The sequence below is a fragment of the Onychomys torridus genome, chromosome 9, assembly GCF_903995425.1.
Source record: "Onychomys torridus chromosome 9, mOncTor1.1, whole genome shotgun sequence".
NCBI classification, from domain to species: Eukaryota; Metazoa; Chordata; class Mammalia; order Rodentia; family Cricetidae; genus Onychomys; species Onychomys torridus.
In genome coordinates, this window is record NC_050451.1 from 20,879,983 (window position 1) to 20,894,278 (window position 14,296).

A 14,296-nucleotide genomic window follows, 5' to 3' on the forward strand; every position below is an offset into this window, starting at 1 on the left:
CAGAAAGAGCTACTGGATCAAAACATAATTAGCTGAAGCATTTGTGCATCAGAAGTTATATGAAGAGATTAATTCAAATTCTACCCCATACAATAGTCGGTCACTGAGAAGGAAATGGATTCCAAAAGTCACAGGATTTCATTGTACAATAAATCATTAAAAATTATATAAGACAAAAAGAAAACATGTAAATGCAATCAAGAATAGATGATGAGACCTGTTAATCTCGAAATTAGAATAATGGCTGTCATCTCTTTCATGGTCTGTGACTTCTTCAAAGTGTTCTAGAAACACTGCAAGCTTGATTAGCAGCAAAGTGTCATCTAAGCAGACCTCCCTCCTTCCCTGGACATATGTGCGCGCACACACACACGCGCACACACACACACACACACACACACACACACACACGTTCACACCAGTAGACTCTAGCTGCAATCAGTTTATCTGACAGCTGCTCCCAGATGTGTGCAAGGTTATAAATACTGTCTGCACTGTGTCACGTCTCAGAACCTCTAGCACCCAAGTGGATCAAAGAGAATCAATCATTTCATTTACAAACTATCTAATTCTAAATTTCTTTTAAGATTAAAAATGGGGAGCACAATGGAATACATAATATTTTTCATTGGGTCATGTAATTGTTTTATCTAAAACTCTTTTGTGTAGAAGGAAGGCTAGATACTTTTAAGCATAATTTCAGCAATCATGAGTATAAAAAGTTCCTTTGAAAAATAGAAGTTGTTTTTATGATTAACCTTGAGGAAAATTCTGTGCTACTCCCATGCCTACCCTGGGAGCCATTTTGCAGTGTTTTCTCCCAGAAGCACACACTAACCCACCATTGTGTATGTAATGCACACAGGGGACAGAGCCCCAGCACTGCATGCAGTTGCCACACACTCCTGCAGGAGTAAAAGTGCACTCCTACAGCTCTCGGACTTGGTGTTTCCTATGCCATTCTAGCAGCAGCCAGTCCTGGGCATCTTGGAGTCTTGGTTGAAGCCTAGAACTTGAACTTGACTGGGAAACACCATCTGCTCCAATGCAGCACTCTTATCTTTTGGTTGGGTAATTCTTGGTCCCCCATGGATAAGAGTGACATCTAGAAGATCTAGAAGTGGAAAGAGTGCCATAGAGTTACAAACATTTCTGTCCAACTGGCAAATTTCAATAGCTCTGGCTTAAGCAAATAGGTATAATAAATAAACCATAATTAATGAAAACATAATTAATACAATGGGATGTTTTAGAGAGCTCTGACCTTTTGCTAAAACTTGGTGATATGATTTTTCTCTTGTTATGAGTATAATGAGAACCAGTGATTCTTCATAATGGAAAATCAACACCATTCAAAGTAACTTACACCACATAAACTTCTACATTCATTTACCTGTATCACATGAACATCTGTGTTCATTTCCCTGTATCACATTGCTGTAGTTTGAATGCAATTTGCCCCATAAGCTCATAGGGAGTGGCACCATTAGGAGGTGCAGCCATGTTGAAGTAGGTATGGCCTTGTTGGAGGAAGTGTGTCATTGCGGGGAAGGGCTTTGAAGTCTCCTATGCTCAAGCTATGCCTAGCTCAGATCACTTCCTGTTTCTTGCAGATCAGGATGTAGCTCCTTCTCTACTCTCAGCTACTTCTCCAGCACCATGTCTGCCTGCATGCTGCCATGTCCCACCATGATGATAATGGACTAAACCTCTGAACTGTAAGCCAGCCCCAATTAAAGAGTTGCAGTGGTCATAGTGTCTCTTCATAGCAACAGAAACCCTAACTAAAACACACATAAACATCTGTGTTCATCTACCTATATCATGTGTTCATCTGTCTAAAGAAGCAAAACAATGAAAGCAGATTCATTGTGCACTGCTTTTTAACTTGTATATATGTTTCTCAACACTTTCCACCATCATTATCCTAACAAAATATTGTTAAATCATCATATGGGCTGGAGAAAGCTCAGAGGGAAAGGCATTTGCTGACAAGCCTGAAAATCTGAGTTCAATCCCTGAGACCCACATAGTCAAAGGAGAGAACTGACTCCTCAAAGCTGTCCTCTGACCTTTCATGAACATCCCTGCTTTCTCTCACACACACAATCACACTCAAAAATGTAATTCATTTAAATGGTCTCAGTTACACACCACCTGTAGAGAGTTATGTAATAACTACTATCTTGTTAATAATCTCTCTCTCTCTTTCTCTCATTTGTATGTGTGTGTGTATGAGAGAAAGAGAGAGAGAGAGAGAAGCCAGAAGTCCACCTTGACTGTTGTTCCCTGGACACCATCTCCCTTGATTTTTGAACCAGAGTCTCACTGGCCTGGAACTCACCAAGTGGCCTGAACCCAAGGGATAATAAGCCAGTGCTGGGATTACAAGCACATATTATCACACCTGTTTTTCTTCGTTCTTTGTCTCTAAATTTTGTAAAACAGTATTTTGTGTACAGGTGTTCTGCCTACATATATGTCTGTGCACTACTTGCTTGCCTGGTGTTCTTGGAGGCCAGAAGAAAGTGTCAGATCCTCTGGAACTAGAGTTACAGACAGTTGTGAGTCCCCATGTGGGTGCTGGGTATTGAACCCAAGTTTTCTGGAAGAGCAGCCAGTGCTCTTAATCACTGAGCCATTTCTCCAGCCCCTATGCCTGTTTTAATTCTTTTTTTTTAACTTGAGTTTTGGGGGTTCTCATGCTTGCAGAGCAAGCCCTCTCCCACGGAGCTGTCTCCTCAGCCCCACACTTAGAATTTATGACTCTCCCTTACTGACAACACAGCTCTCCTGGTCAATCATTGAATCATTAAGCTGCAATCTGGTATGTGTCTACCAGGGTTTATAGTTATTCACAAATGAGAATGGAGAAGTGCCATTAAATAAATCAATAATGCTAATCATAAGTCTCTATAAACTCACACACCTAATTTTTTCATTGACATATAGTTTGATTTTCTGCAAGAATATGAAGCTACTTACTTTCCTTGCTCTTGAGCCTCTGAGGAAATACACACAAATGACAATAGCCATACAATGATAGCCTCTGCCCACTACTTCAAGCCAAGGACACTTGAAATAATAAGATGCTGAAAGTCAAGAACAGAGACATGCACACTGCCAGTAGAAGCCTGTATGCTGAGCACTTGAGCAAAAGTGAAAATACAAACATCTTCCTGGGATGTTGGGGGGAGAGCCCCTGTAAGGAGGGTGATTTCTATCCACAATGTATGGGAGAGAACCTGTAAAGACAGTGATTTCTATCCACAATGTATCCTTGCAACATGGAGATTACTCATCTTGACTCTGCAGTCTCAAATCACAAGCAGCTAAATTTGCAAAAGTTATACATTAGAAATATGTTATCAAGCCAAAGGAGCAAGGGGCTGAATAATCTCATGTGTGATTCATAAGAACGGTTCATGGAAATGGGATCAGAAGAGAAAAGCAGGACACTGAACTGAACTCAAAGAAGAATGTAATTTCTCTGTAATGACCTTAGCAAGCCAAGTTCCTAAGTCCTCACTTTCAAGGCTACTTGCTGTCCTTTAGGGAAACTTTCAGAATAACTTAAAAAGCCACCACAAAGTAGCTTTATTGGCTACAAAAAAGAAGTGTTCTTCCCCTAGGAGAAGCCTGCTTGCAGGAGTCCTGAGCATCTGGGGTATGTGCTGGATGTGTGGATGGTTCAACTCAATGGCTCCTTGGGAACACAGAGGGACGCCTCTGTCAGCTGCTGCTCCAGGAGCTCAGGGCCTCCCAGGCACAGTACTTTCACAGTGCTGGCCAATCCCCAAATGCTATGACCTGACTTCTTTTTCCACTGAACTTCTATGGTGTTTACTCAGTTCTTTGTCCATATTAGGAAAGGCCGGAAACAGCAGGAATAGTCCTTCCTGAGGAAGGCAACCAGCAATGACTGGCTAAAGCTGGAAGACGACTACTCCAGCCCCCTCCCTTTGAGTGGGAGAACTCAAGACACACTGTTTACAAGGCTTTTCAGAGTGTGGTGCAGTGGCCCAAGCTTCAGACACCCAATATGGAAATTTGCTTGACAGTGAAACGTTACTAACTTCATTACCTTTGTCAGTGTTTTCCAGAACCACCTATCAAATAAACTAAGTGCCTTCAAATTACTAGGCATCACATTGCCCAACTACAGGAATTCTAAACTCGATTTAAATTTAACAAATACTTTATGTATCTTAAAGTCACACAAAGTGTGGTTTGCTTGACTATCTAGAATGATCTAACAACTATTTAACTCAATGAACCAATCAACCCAGAAATGCTTTCCCATTGACTCACGCTCATTGTCTAACAAGCAGCCAGTAGATACTAGGCAGAAACCTTTGGCTTCATTGGAGAACACAGTAGTGAGGTCTCCACAGAAGCTGGGCAACACATATTCCCCCTATGTCTATATCTACTCAAAGCAAATATAAAAGTGTTTCAAATCAATTTGTAGAAATACAGCTTTATAGAATCAAGGATGGAGAAAGCAGAGCCAATGGCAATTCATCTTTCACCTTTGAAAGTAAACTCTCTTACCTGTTGGTTGTAAGATTGTAATAGCCACTTTCTTCTAGGACCTCTTCAATCAGAGTCTGAAATTGACAGAAATTCGGTGAATACGGCATTAACAGCAACACAATAAAAACACCTGGGGCTGCAGAAATACTACCTGCATCTGCTCGTATGTGAGTCCCTCTTCCAACTCAAGGTTGGTGGGTGGACCTGTAACACAGCAGTTACAGAAAGTCAACCTTTGGTTCATAACTTCTTCATTATACCTTACTGGCAATTAATACTTCAGTTGTAGGAAATAGGGTCAGTTTCTTAACTGTAAAGACTCAAAGGCAAATTCCAGAGAGATGGCTGAGCAGGTAAAATGTACTTGCTTTAACAAGCCTGAAGACCTGAGTTTGATCCCTCCCTGAACTCCCAGATGTCTTCTGACCCCCCCCAACCCACACACAAATAAAGTAAATTTAATTAAAAATAAAAGTAAATTCCAGAATGTCTTGCTTCTTTTCCATGCCTGGCAGCTCTGGTGACACCTTTACACAGCAATGAGTGAAGACTTGGAAGCAAACTCAGTGTGAACCAGTCAAGGAGGTAAGGGTGTATGTGTTAGGTGAGGGGTGATTCCAGAGGCCCGGCACCCCAACCCACTGGGAGCTGCCCAAACCAGTTCCTGTCAGTCTGCATTGGCCTATGAGGAGTCCCCTGGAGGAATGCAAAAGGAGGGGTTGTTAGCTTGGCTGAAGGGAGACATGAAGACAGAGTACTGACTCATTTTAAAGCCTTGTTTAAAGGCACTGTCCATGGTGCCAGCAGGTTCTGTTGTCTGGTTTTGCTAAGCCTCCTCTGACAGGGGCTAAGCCTCAGCTCTAGGGTCAAACAGCCAGCTGCCCCAGGAGCATTTGGTTAACCCAGTCTCTGCCTTTTGAGAGACTGCAGTCAGAGTTCATTTCATCTCAGGTGCTTTGGTAAGACATTTGACCAGCAGGTGAACTGGTCCAACCTGGACCAGTTAAAAGCAAATGACTTCAGATATTATATTATTGTGAGCTTGGGATTCCTCTGGGTTCAGTTTAAAGGACACTGTGCCCACCCAGGAGTTGATTTGTCAAAGGAATACATATTTACAAAGTTTCACAACAAGCAAAAATGACTTCTTAGGCAATAACAACAATACACTTCTGCAAGCTATCAAATATTTATCTAACTGTGAAAGCCTGACTTCTGGCTACTGTGTCCAGGACCATCACTGTAGTTCATGGAGAATTCTGAAATCTTGGAAGAATGGGATGCTGCTTCCCAGGGTTTAAACATCACAAGAAGAATTTGGTCAGGCTGAGTCCCTCCAAAGGCCTGACTCTTGTTATGTCACATTGCCTATACAAGTACTATACAATGTTTATCGTGTTTATTATTTTATTATCTTATTCTTATGGTTACTTCCATTTTACAGGAGACACTGAACTTCAGTCCAAGGTTAGCTACTAAATGACTGAGCTGAGATCTGAATCTGAAATCCAGGTTTCTGGAGTCTGTGCCTGTGATCTCATGCTACCCTGATTCCCTATGTGAAATTATTCTAAAATGAAAAAAGAATGTCAGATGCCTAATGTGGGTTCTTTGGTTATGTCTCAAGCTGTCTCCATCTGGAATACTTAAGTCTTCCATTTCTGCTTTTTATCTTCCTAGATGCTCTTAGACATTTGACTTCATTAGGAAACTGCTGTGGGATATTTTTCTGTATGCTGTAAATATGTGTGGTTCCCAGTAGATAATAAATAAAACCATTTTGGCCTATAGCAAGAAAGCTTACAGCCAAGTGGGAAATCCAAGCAGAAATAGAGAGAGAAGAAGGGTGAAGTTGGGAGAGATGCCAGCCTCTGCCAAAGGAGCAACAAGGTACCGGTAACACCATGATCACATGGCAACATATGGATTAATAGGAATGGGTTAATTTAAGATGGAAGAGTTAGCTAGCAAGAAACTGAAGCCATAGACCTTATGGTTTGTAATTAATTTAAGCCTCGGAGCAATTATTTTATAAGCATATGCAGGACCATGGGGCCAGGTGGGACTAGAGAAACTTCTGGATACATTTGGCTACTCAACATGAAGGCAAGGGTTTCCACCTAAAACCTGAGAAAACTTAAAAAGAAATTCTGAAACTGAGCTAAGAACAGTTTCCTAGATTGTATGTCTCATGTGGGCTGCGGCACAGAGACCCTGCGGCATTCAAGCTTAACCACAGCAGGGCAGATTCCCAATGAGGAACACAGACATATCTCTATGCCACATAGTGCACTGTGTGGTGGATTTAGCTTTTGCTAGTACAGAAAAAAAAAGGGGGGGGGAGTTTCTAGGCTACATGCTGCTTGATGGAGGCATAGACCCACTGCTTCCCAGAGGTGGTGGTGAACATGACCCCCAGAGCTGGCAGTAAATGTACCTCCGCCATGTCAGGAAGCTGAGAGTGGAGGAGTCAGCAGCTAGTGCTGCTGCTTTGGTCCTAGCCATCAGAAAATGATTAGATACACAATAAAACAGGTTCAGATGTTAAAAAAAAAAACAAAACCTCTAAACAGTTTATAGTGTGTGTAAAATTATACATATGCTTGAGAGGGAGAAGAGAAAGGATACAGATAATTATAAAAATAAAGTCTTTTTTGATTTCTCTGTGTAGCTTTGCACCTTTCGTGGAACTCGCTTTGTAGACCAGGCTGGCCTCAAACTCACAGAGATCCACCTGTCTCTGCCTCCCGAGTGCTGGGATTAAAGGCATGTGCCACCACCACCAGCACAGTCTTAAAATATATATATATATATATATAAAATATAAGCCATGTGAATACGGAAATTACACAGAGAGTCTAGATTGTATTGTCTTTGGGATTTTTAACTGGAGAGAGACATTTGATTGTAAAGGCTGCTGATTTAAAGATATATATATATATCAAAGGTATCTTGACTTCAAAATCTGTGTCTAAGGATATATTGCTTTGGAAAAGAGGTTCTGCTTTTGTTTCCACACAAGATGAGAACCTGTGGATTGATTCCAGGCTAATATGGTCTGATCATCCAAGACCTCCTGAAAGGTCTTGGATAACAGCCATGGCCCAGATGATTTAACATCCAAAAAAGCTTCAAAGCAACAAGCTGAGGCGATTCAGCCTCACAGATAGATTACTATAGCCAAGATTTAACTATAATTCTTAATTTTCTCAGGATCCCCATAATATTGCCAGTGTCCCCCCAATCAGTAGGAAGTAGTATGAGAAGCCACGCTCAAATTCTCAAAATAATGTTTATGAATTTTTTTTTAAATTTAAAGCAGGTGGATTATAAATGCAATCTTTTTCTAAAGAAGAAAGGGGGATATAGATATGATAGGATAAAAGGGTAGATTATTGAATCTACTTTTTAAAGAGCAACAACTTGTTTGAAATGTATTACATTGCTATGGATTTTATTTATTGATACAAATTTAAAGTTAATTGTGTTATACTGTGTACATTTTTCTAATCTTGTTTAGGTATTATGTTTATGAAACTCGTTTAAAATTGTAATGTATAGTTAAGAAATACAGATTAATAATTAGTCATCTATGATAATCAAACTTATAGTTAAGTTAGTTAAGTTTTCTAGGTATACATAGATATAATTCAATTAGGTAGGTAATCATCAAACACTTCAAAGACCTACAGAATATGGCATTTAAAATGTTTTAAGAACTTAGACTTTTCTGAACATTGAGACAGGTCTGCTCCTGGCATCAACCTACTTCAGAGAAGATGATGGGTATCGAAGAAACTCCATATGGAGTTTGCATTCTTTATGGCAAAAGTTAGCCATTTGGGCAAGAAACTGCTTTTGTCTGGACTGCTTGACAGCGTGTTGTATAAAATGGACATGCAGGATGCATGGGAAGATGACCACTCAACTTTACAAGGCAAGATGGTCCTTCAGGTTCCTGCTTCATAGAAGAAACTGCCAGATATTCTACAGGACACAGGGAAAACTGACTTATGAACTTTGCAAGAATGGGAAGAACAGTCTTTAAAATTTCCTGCTTCACTGAAAGCTATGCCAGAGACTCTAGACCTGTAGGCTGAAGACAGATGCCCCAACATTACAGAGGAACTCTGGATGACTGTCCAGGCAACCAGATGCCTCTGTCATTTCTAGAATTTTGCATGTTGCCTCCCATGCACTTCCTATTTACTCAGATAATATTATATCCTTCTGTGGTCTTTGATGGAGTTGAAGACTAGATAGTTATAGTTTTCCTTAGTCAAGATAAAAGGTAAATTAGATATAAAACTTCATACTCATAAAAATAGGATGGATGATAAAATATTTTCTTTAATTTTACCAAATACAAATAGACTAAATAGTGTAACTGCAATTCTTGCTTGATAACTGTTTTATTATATATAATTTTACTATGTTAAAGTCAAAAGCTTCCTTTTTGATTAGACAGATAGCGGGAAGTGCTGTGGAATGTCTTTCTGAATGCTGTGAATATGTGTGGCCTCCCACTGGATAATAAATAAAGCTGTTTTGGCCTATGGCAAGAGAAAGCTTACAGCCAGGCAGGAAATCCAAGTAGAGATAGAGAAAGAAGGGCAGGGTTTGGGAGAGATGCCAGCCACTGAAGGAGCAACAAGATGCCGGTAATGCCAAGACCACATGGCAACATATAGATTAGTAGGAATGGGTTAATTTAGGATGAAAGAGTTAGCTAGCCAGAAGCTTAAGCCATAGGCCATACAGTTTGTAAGTAATATAAGCCTTAGAGTGATTATTTTATAAGTGTCTACAGGACCACAGGGCTGGGAGGAACTGAAGAAACTTCCGGCACAGGCAACCAAGAAAAAAATAAAAGGAAATACAGTTCACACAAAGATCCTGCTGTTTGTCATGTCAGTGAGCAAGGGAGGGGTTTCCTGTGCTGGAGCATGGTCTCTAGGAACCTTCAGATCCTAGCTACTGTACCCCCAACCACCATCTCAGAGAACATATTCCAGACTTTCTGTGTGGTGGGAGTGATGTTTACAACACAGGAACAAAATGGTTCTTTCTGTTGTTATTTTTGATGAAAGCCAGATCCCCCTTACCTGTGGGGTCACTTTGGGACCAGTTGTTTGCAGCCGGTGAATGATGTAGTGAGTGGTAATCTGATGTAAAAAAGTTTGGCTCAATCGGTTCTGGGGAACCCTGAGATAACTGAAAAGGAAAATGGGAAAGCACATGAGAGACACAGGGCAGGCAGCTTCTGGGAGAGGTGCTCCCATTTGATTCAGGAACACTGTGTCTGCACGAGAATGCTGCGGCTCTGTGGTCCCTTGTAAACAGAGACACATCCTGGTCCAGAGGACTGAAGGACTGGAAGCAGAAAATTACAATGAAGGCAAGTCAGAACATTCCTTAGTCACAAGAGAAAAGCCATGCTTTATAAAGGCAAAAGGCAAAAGGGCCTGGGAATCAAGGTGTGATTTTAATCAGTTATAAACCCCAGTTATTCAAGAGAACAATGAGCTTAGCCCATCATCTCCTTTGAATATCACCTTGTTGTTGGAACACAGCAAGTGAATTTCATAATACATTTTTGTAAATTACTATTAATTAACTTGGCTCTCCAAACCTTGGTTCCTAACACTCTATTCACCCAATGGCAGAATTTATTAAGTCCCAACTGTTTAATGCTCTTCTGTGAAGCTGAATTTTTAAATGGAATTTCTTAATGGAATTTAAGGCTATAAATATTTTCCAATTCATTTTACCTTTAATTCCACCCAACACTTGGATTGGCCAAGTTTTAGTGCCTGAGTTAATTTACTCTTTAAATGTTAAATATTAATAAAGCAGAAGCAGACAGCACAGTTTGAACTGGAAGGTTGTAGTTAATTTGGATTTACAAACTCTGTTCATGAGTTAGGCACATCCATTTCTAATCACTTGAGAAAACTGGCAGCAGAAGCCACAACCAAACAACACTTGCCACCTGGTGACCTAGAAGACGTGCGTGTGTGTGTGTGTGGAGTGGGGGCAGGCATTTTCCAGTCTCCACATATATACTGTATTAGAAGAAAATGTGGTCCTGTCTCTTTTCATTCTTGAAAATGTGCTGTTCTTCAGTGACAATTGACAACTTGGGTATAGCATGACGAGACTGTCAGATGTTGATGTATTATACTGCAGAAGGGCCTGATGGCTCCAGGCTCTGCTTTCTTATAATCTGGCTAACAGCAGTCACTATGTTTGAGCTTCCAAATATTCCCTGGGATCCTCAGAATGATGTCCTATGTTAGAATAGCTTTAGATGGGATTATTTCATCAAGGAGGTGGTCTACTCAACTAAACTATTCAGTGTACCTTGTTGACATAAAGGTTATACAGCCACTGAAAGACTTGAACCCTCAAGTAAAAGAATGTAACTTGTGAGTGAGGGACCTCAAGACTGCCATTTCGAGATGGAAAGGGTAAGGTGACTCTTTTATTGGTATTTAGCCATGAGGAGCAGGTTGTTTAAGATTTTTAGTCTTGTGTCACATTGGCACACTCCTTCAGCTTGAGAGCCTCAGATCCTCTCTGGGCCTAGGAATAAAGGCCAGGGCCAAAACTCAATGGTCTTGTGTCTGAATCCAGATATATTTATTTTTATTCCAGAACTTTACAGAGCTTCTTTTTACAGTTTACATTCTAGGTGTAAATATTCTTTCAGCAAATTAATCCCCTCACCCCACTCTATTTACTGTGTGTTATAGTGTCCACAATTTTGACATTGTGGCATGAGGCTGTCATCTACAGAGTTCACACTTGAGAGCTGTTCAATCAAGTTACAAACACAAACACACACACAGAGATACAAATCTTACATTGTCCCTGGGCCACCTAATTCAGAAATAACCATGAGACATATCTGGCCAGGAGTATATATTGTAGTGTATACAGATAATGTATGTACAATAAGCAATGCAGTCGATCTAGAGGAGTGTGTATAGATAATGCATATGCAACAATAGGCAATGAAGTCGATCTAGAGGAGTGTGTACAGATAATGCATGCACAATAGGCAATGCAGTCGATCTAGAGGAGTGTGTATAGATAATGCATATGCAACAATAGGCAATGCGTCAATCTAGAGGAGTGTGTATAGATAATGCATGCACAATAGGCAATGCAGTCGATCTAGAGGAGTGTGTATAGATAATGCATGCACAATAGGCAATGCAGTCGATCTAGAGGAGTGTGTATAGATAAAGCATAGGCAACAATAGGCAATGCAGTCGATCTAGAGGAGTGTGTATAGATAATGCATGCACAATAGGCAATGCAGTCGATCTAGAGGAGTGTGTATAGATAATGCATATGCAACAATAGGCAATGCGTCAATCTAGAGGAGTGTGTATAGATAATGCATGCACAATAGGCAATGCAGTCGATCTAGAGGAGTGTGTATAGATAAAGCATAGGCAACAATAGGCAATGCAGTCGATCTAGAGGAGTGTGTATAGATAATGCATGCACAATAGGCAATGCAGTCGATCTAGAGGAGTGTGTATAGATAAAGCATATGCAACAATAGGCAGTGCAGTAGATCTAGAGGAGTGTACATAGATAATGCATGTACAATAGGCAGTGCAGTAGATGGAACCACGAAAAATGGAGATTTGCCAGCACAGGAAGTAATGGTGGAGAGCTTCACCCAGGTGACGATGGAGGAGGCATAGACACAGAAGAAGTTGGGCTGTTCTTAATGTCCACAGAAGAACTCATTGCCACTGACTGAGTGCTTAAGACATTCTGGCAAGTTCTGTCATTGTACTGGGATCTTACCACTACCCTGTAAGGAAAACATTATTTTCATCTTGTGGATATGGAAGCTGAGGAGGCCATTTACTCAAGGAGCATAGCAGCAGTGGTAGAATCTGAGCTACTGTCCAGGGCTTTCCACAATCAAAGGTCAAGTGAACCTTCTACCCCTTGACTTGAGTGACTTGAGGATACGAAGATAAACAGTCCAAAGAGACTGACATTTAAACAGAGCAAAAAGAATGATGTTTCTAGTGGTCCTGATATGGGCATAGGGAACTGAAGGTGATTCTAATTATGGATGTGACAGATGGCAAAGTCCCTGTTGCCCAGCAGGTAGAGACACAGGAAACACAGAATGACTTGCAAGTTGCAGCCCCTGGGGCTAGAGCAACCTCTGGGTGGTTACCGGTCCCACTGTGAGCACTCAGCTTGTATGGAGACCTGACTTTACCATGCTTTCCCTCTTTGCATGACACCAGTGAGCACCCTCAATTCTGAAGTGCACATGGCTGCAAACGTTTGGAACAAGTCAAGGAACACATTGACAGAACCGATTGTGGCTGTCACCACCCCTGTATCAAGACACCCCTGAGATGGGGCAGCTACTGAGGCATTTTAGCACTTAGTCAGTTAAGAACAAACACTTAAGGCAGAAATTACAGAGACACCAGCAAGGAGAGACTATCATTTCCCAGACTACCTCTTCTTTTCCAGACCAGAAGGTCTAATCCTCCGCTGCAGACCCACGGCACCAAGGACACAGGACCTAAGTGACAGAGAGAACTGTGGAAGAGAGAGCCAAGCATGAAGGAAACTAGGTGCCAGAAGTGAGAAAAGTTTGCAGCACAGGCCGTCACTCTGCACTCTGCTCCTCTGGTCTAATTTCCTTCAGCTTTCCTTGTCCTCTGAGACTGAATGCCACTGTCAGAAGCCATAAGAGGCACCTCATGTCCCATGTTCTCTCATCTACTGCTTCTTTTAGCTTCTTACTAGCTTTTCCCAAGCATTTTGTAATCAGAAATGATCACTATCTATATTCACTGGTTTTCTTCCACTAGCCAACAGTTCATCAGCTCTGCCACACTCTAAGCTCCTTCTACCAAAATGCCCAGCTGTGTTGTGTTTGCATTTTCTCTAAGACTCATGTCCCTAACAGAACGTCATCATGGAAAGGATGGAAATGTTCTGTGTGGTGTTATTTAGACACAGGACCTAGTCTTCCCTAGACCTACTTTAGACAATGACAATGGCATCAAGGCAAGAAGGCAGGGTGGCCTTCCCTCTAGGAAGGTGGCCCCTGACACTGGAGCCTTTCTTCTGGGTCAGAACTAGTCATTGTTGCCATACTGACTTGGATCCAAGGCAGAGCCAGGTAAATACAAAGCATGCTTATCACAGGTGTAAAGTCCTGGAAGCTGAGCAATCTGCCTATGTGGAAAAAGAGCTGGAAACTCAGCCATTAAACAATACAAAATGGATCTGTAGATACACACATGAGTGGAGAGTCAAGGCAGCATCAAGAGGCCACTGAATTCTGAGTCAGCTAGCCCACCACAGTAGAAAAATGTCACCGATTTGTCCTTGCCCCCTACACCAAATGCTCTGTAGAATGGCAGCTTCTAGAATGGGGAAGAGGACAGAGTTGTGATTCCTGAGTGTCACTGTGTATAGAGAATGTGACTGGCCAGCTAGACTGTTTTGTCTTCCTAACAAGAGCCCTATAACAGCTGGGTATGCTCACAGTGGACAGGCATGGCTCTCTGTATGCTTCTTGAGTCAGCAGCCGTGGACAATGCCTGGAAACTGTGAAAACAGCATCAGCTCTGCTCTTCCCAGGTCCACAGGCTTAGAGCCAGGCTAACAGTATCCCCTGTGACTGGGATGCACCATAAAATATAAGAAACACTGTCCCTACCAGGTTACTAATTTCTATCCCTGATTCCCATGCTGGAGC

General features: G+C 41.4%; 1 protein-coding gene across 3 annotated transcripts in view; it reads right to left on the minus strand.

Annotated features, from left to right (window-relative positions):
* Positions 1-390: 390 nt before the first annotated feature.
* Positions 391-14,296, minus strand: part of Nek10 (NIMA related kinase 10) — a 189,933-nt gene continuing 176,027 nt past the window's right edge. For all 3 annotated transcript variants that reach the window (XM_036198625.1, XM_036198626.1, XM_036198624.1), the window contains 4 exons: positions 9,642-9,750; positions 4,688-4,740; positions 4,555-4,610; positions 391-1,114 (listed from right to left, as the gene is read on the minus strand). In XM_036198625.1, coding sequence (XP_036054518.1) covers positions 1,057-1,114; positions 4,555-4,610; positions 4,688-4,740; positions 9,642-9,750 — 276 coding nt within the window. In that variant the 3' untranslated portion in view covers positions 391-1,056. The remainder of the gene's footprint in view (positions 1,115-4,554; positions 4,611-4,687; positions 4,741-9,641; positions 9,751-14,296) is intronic.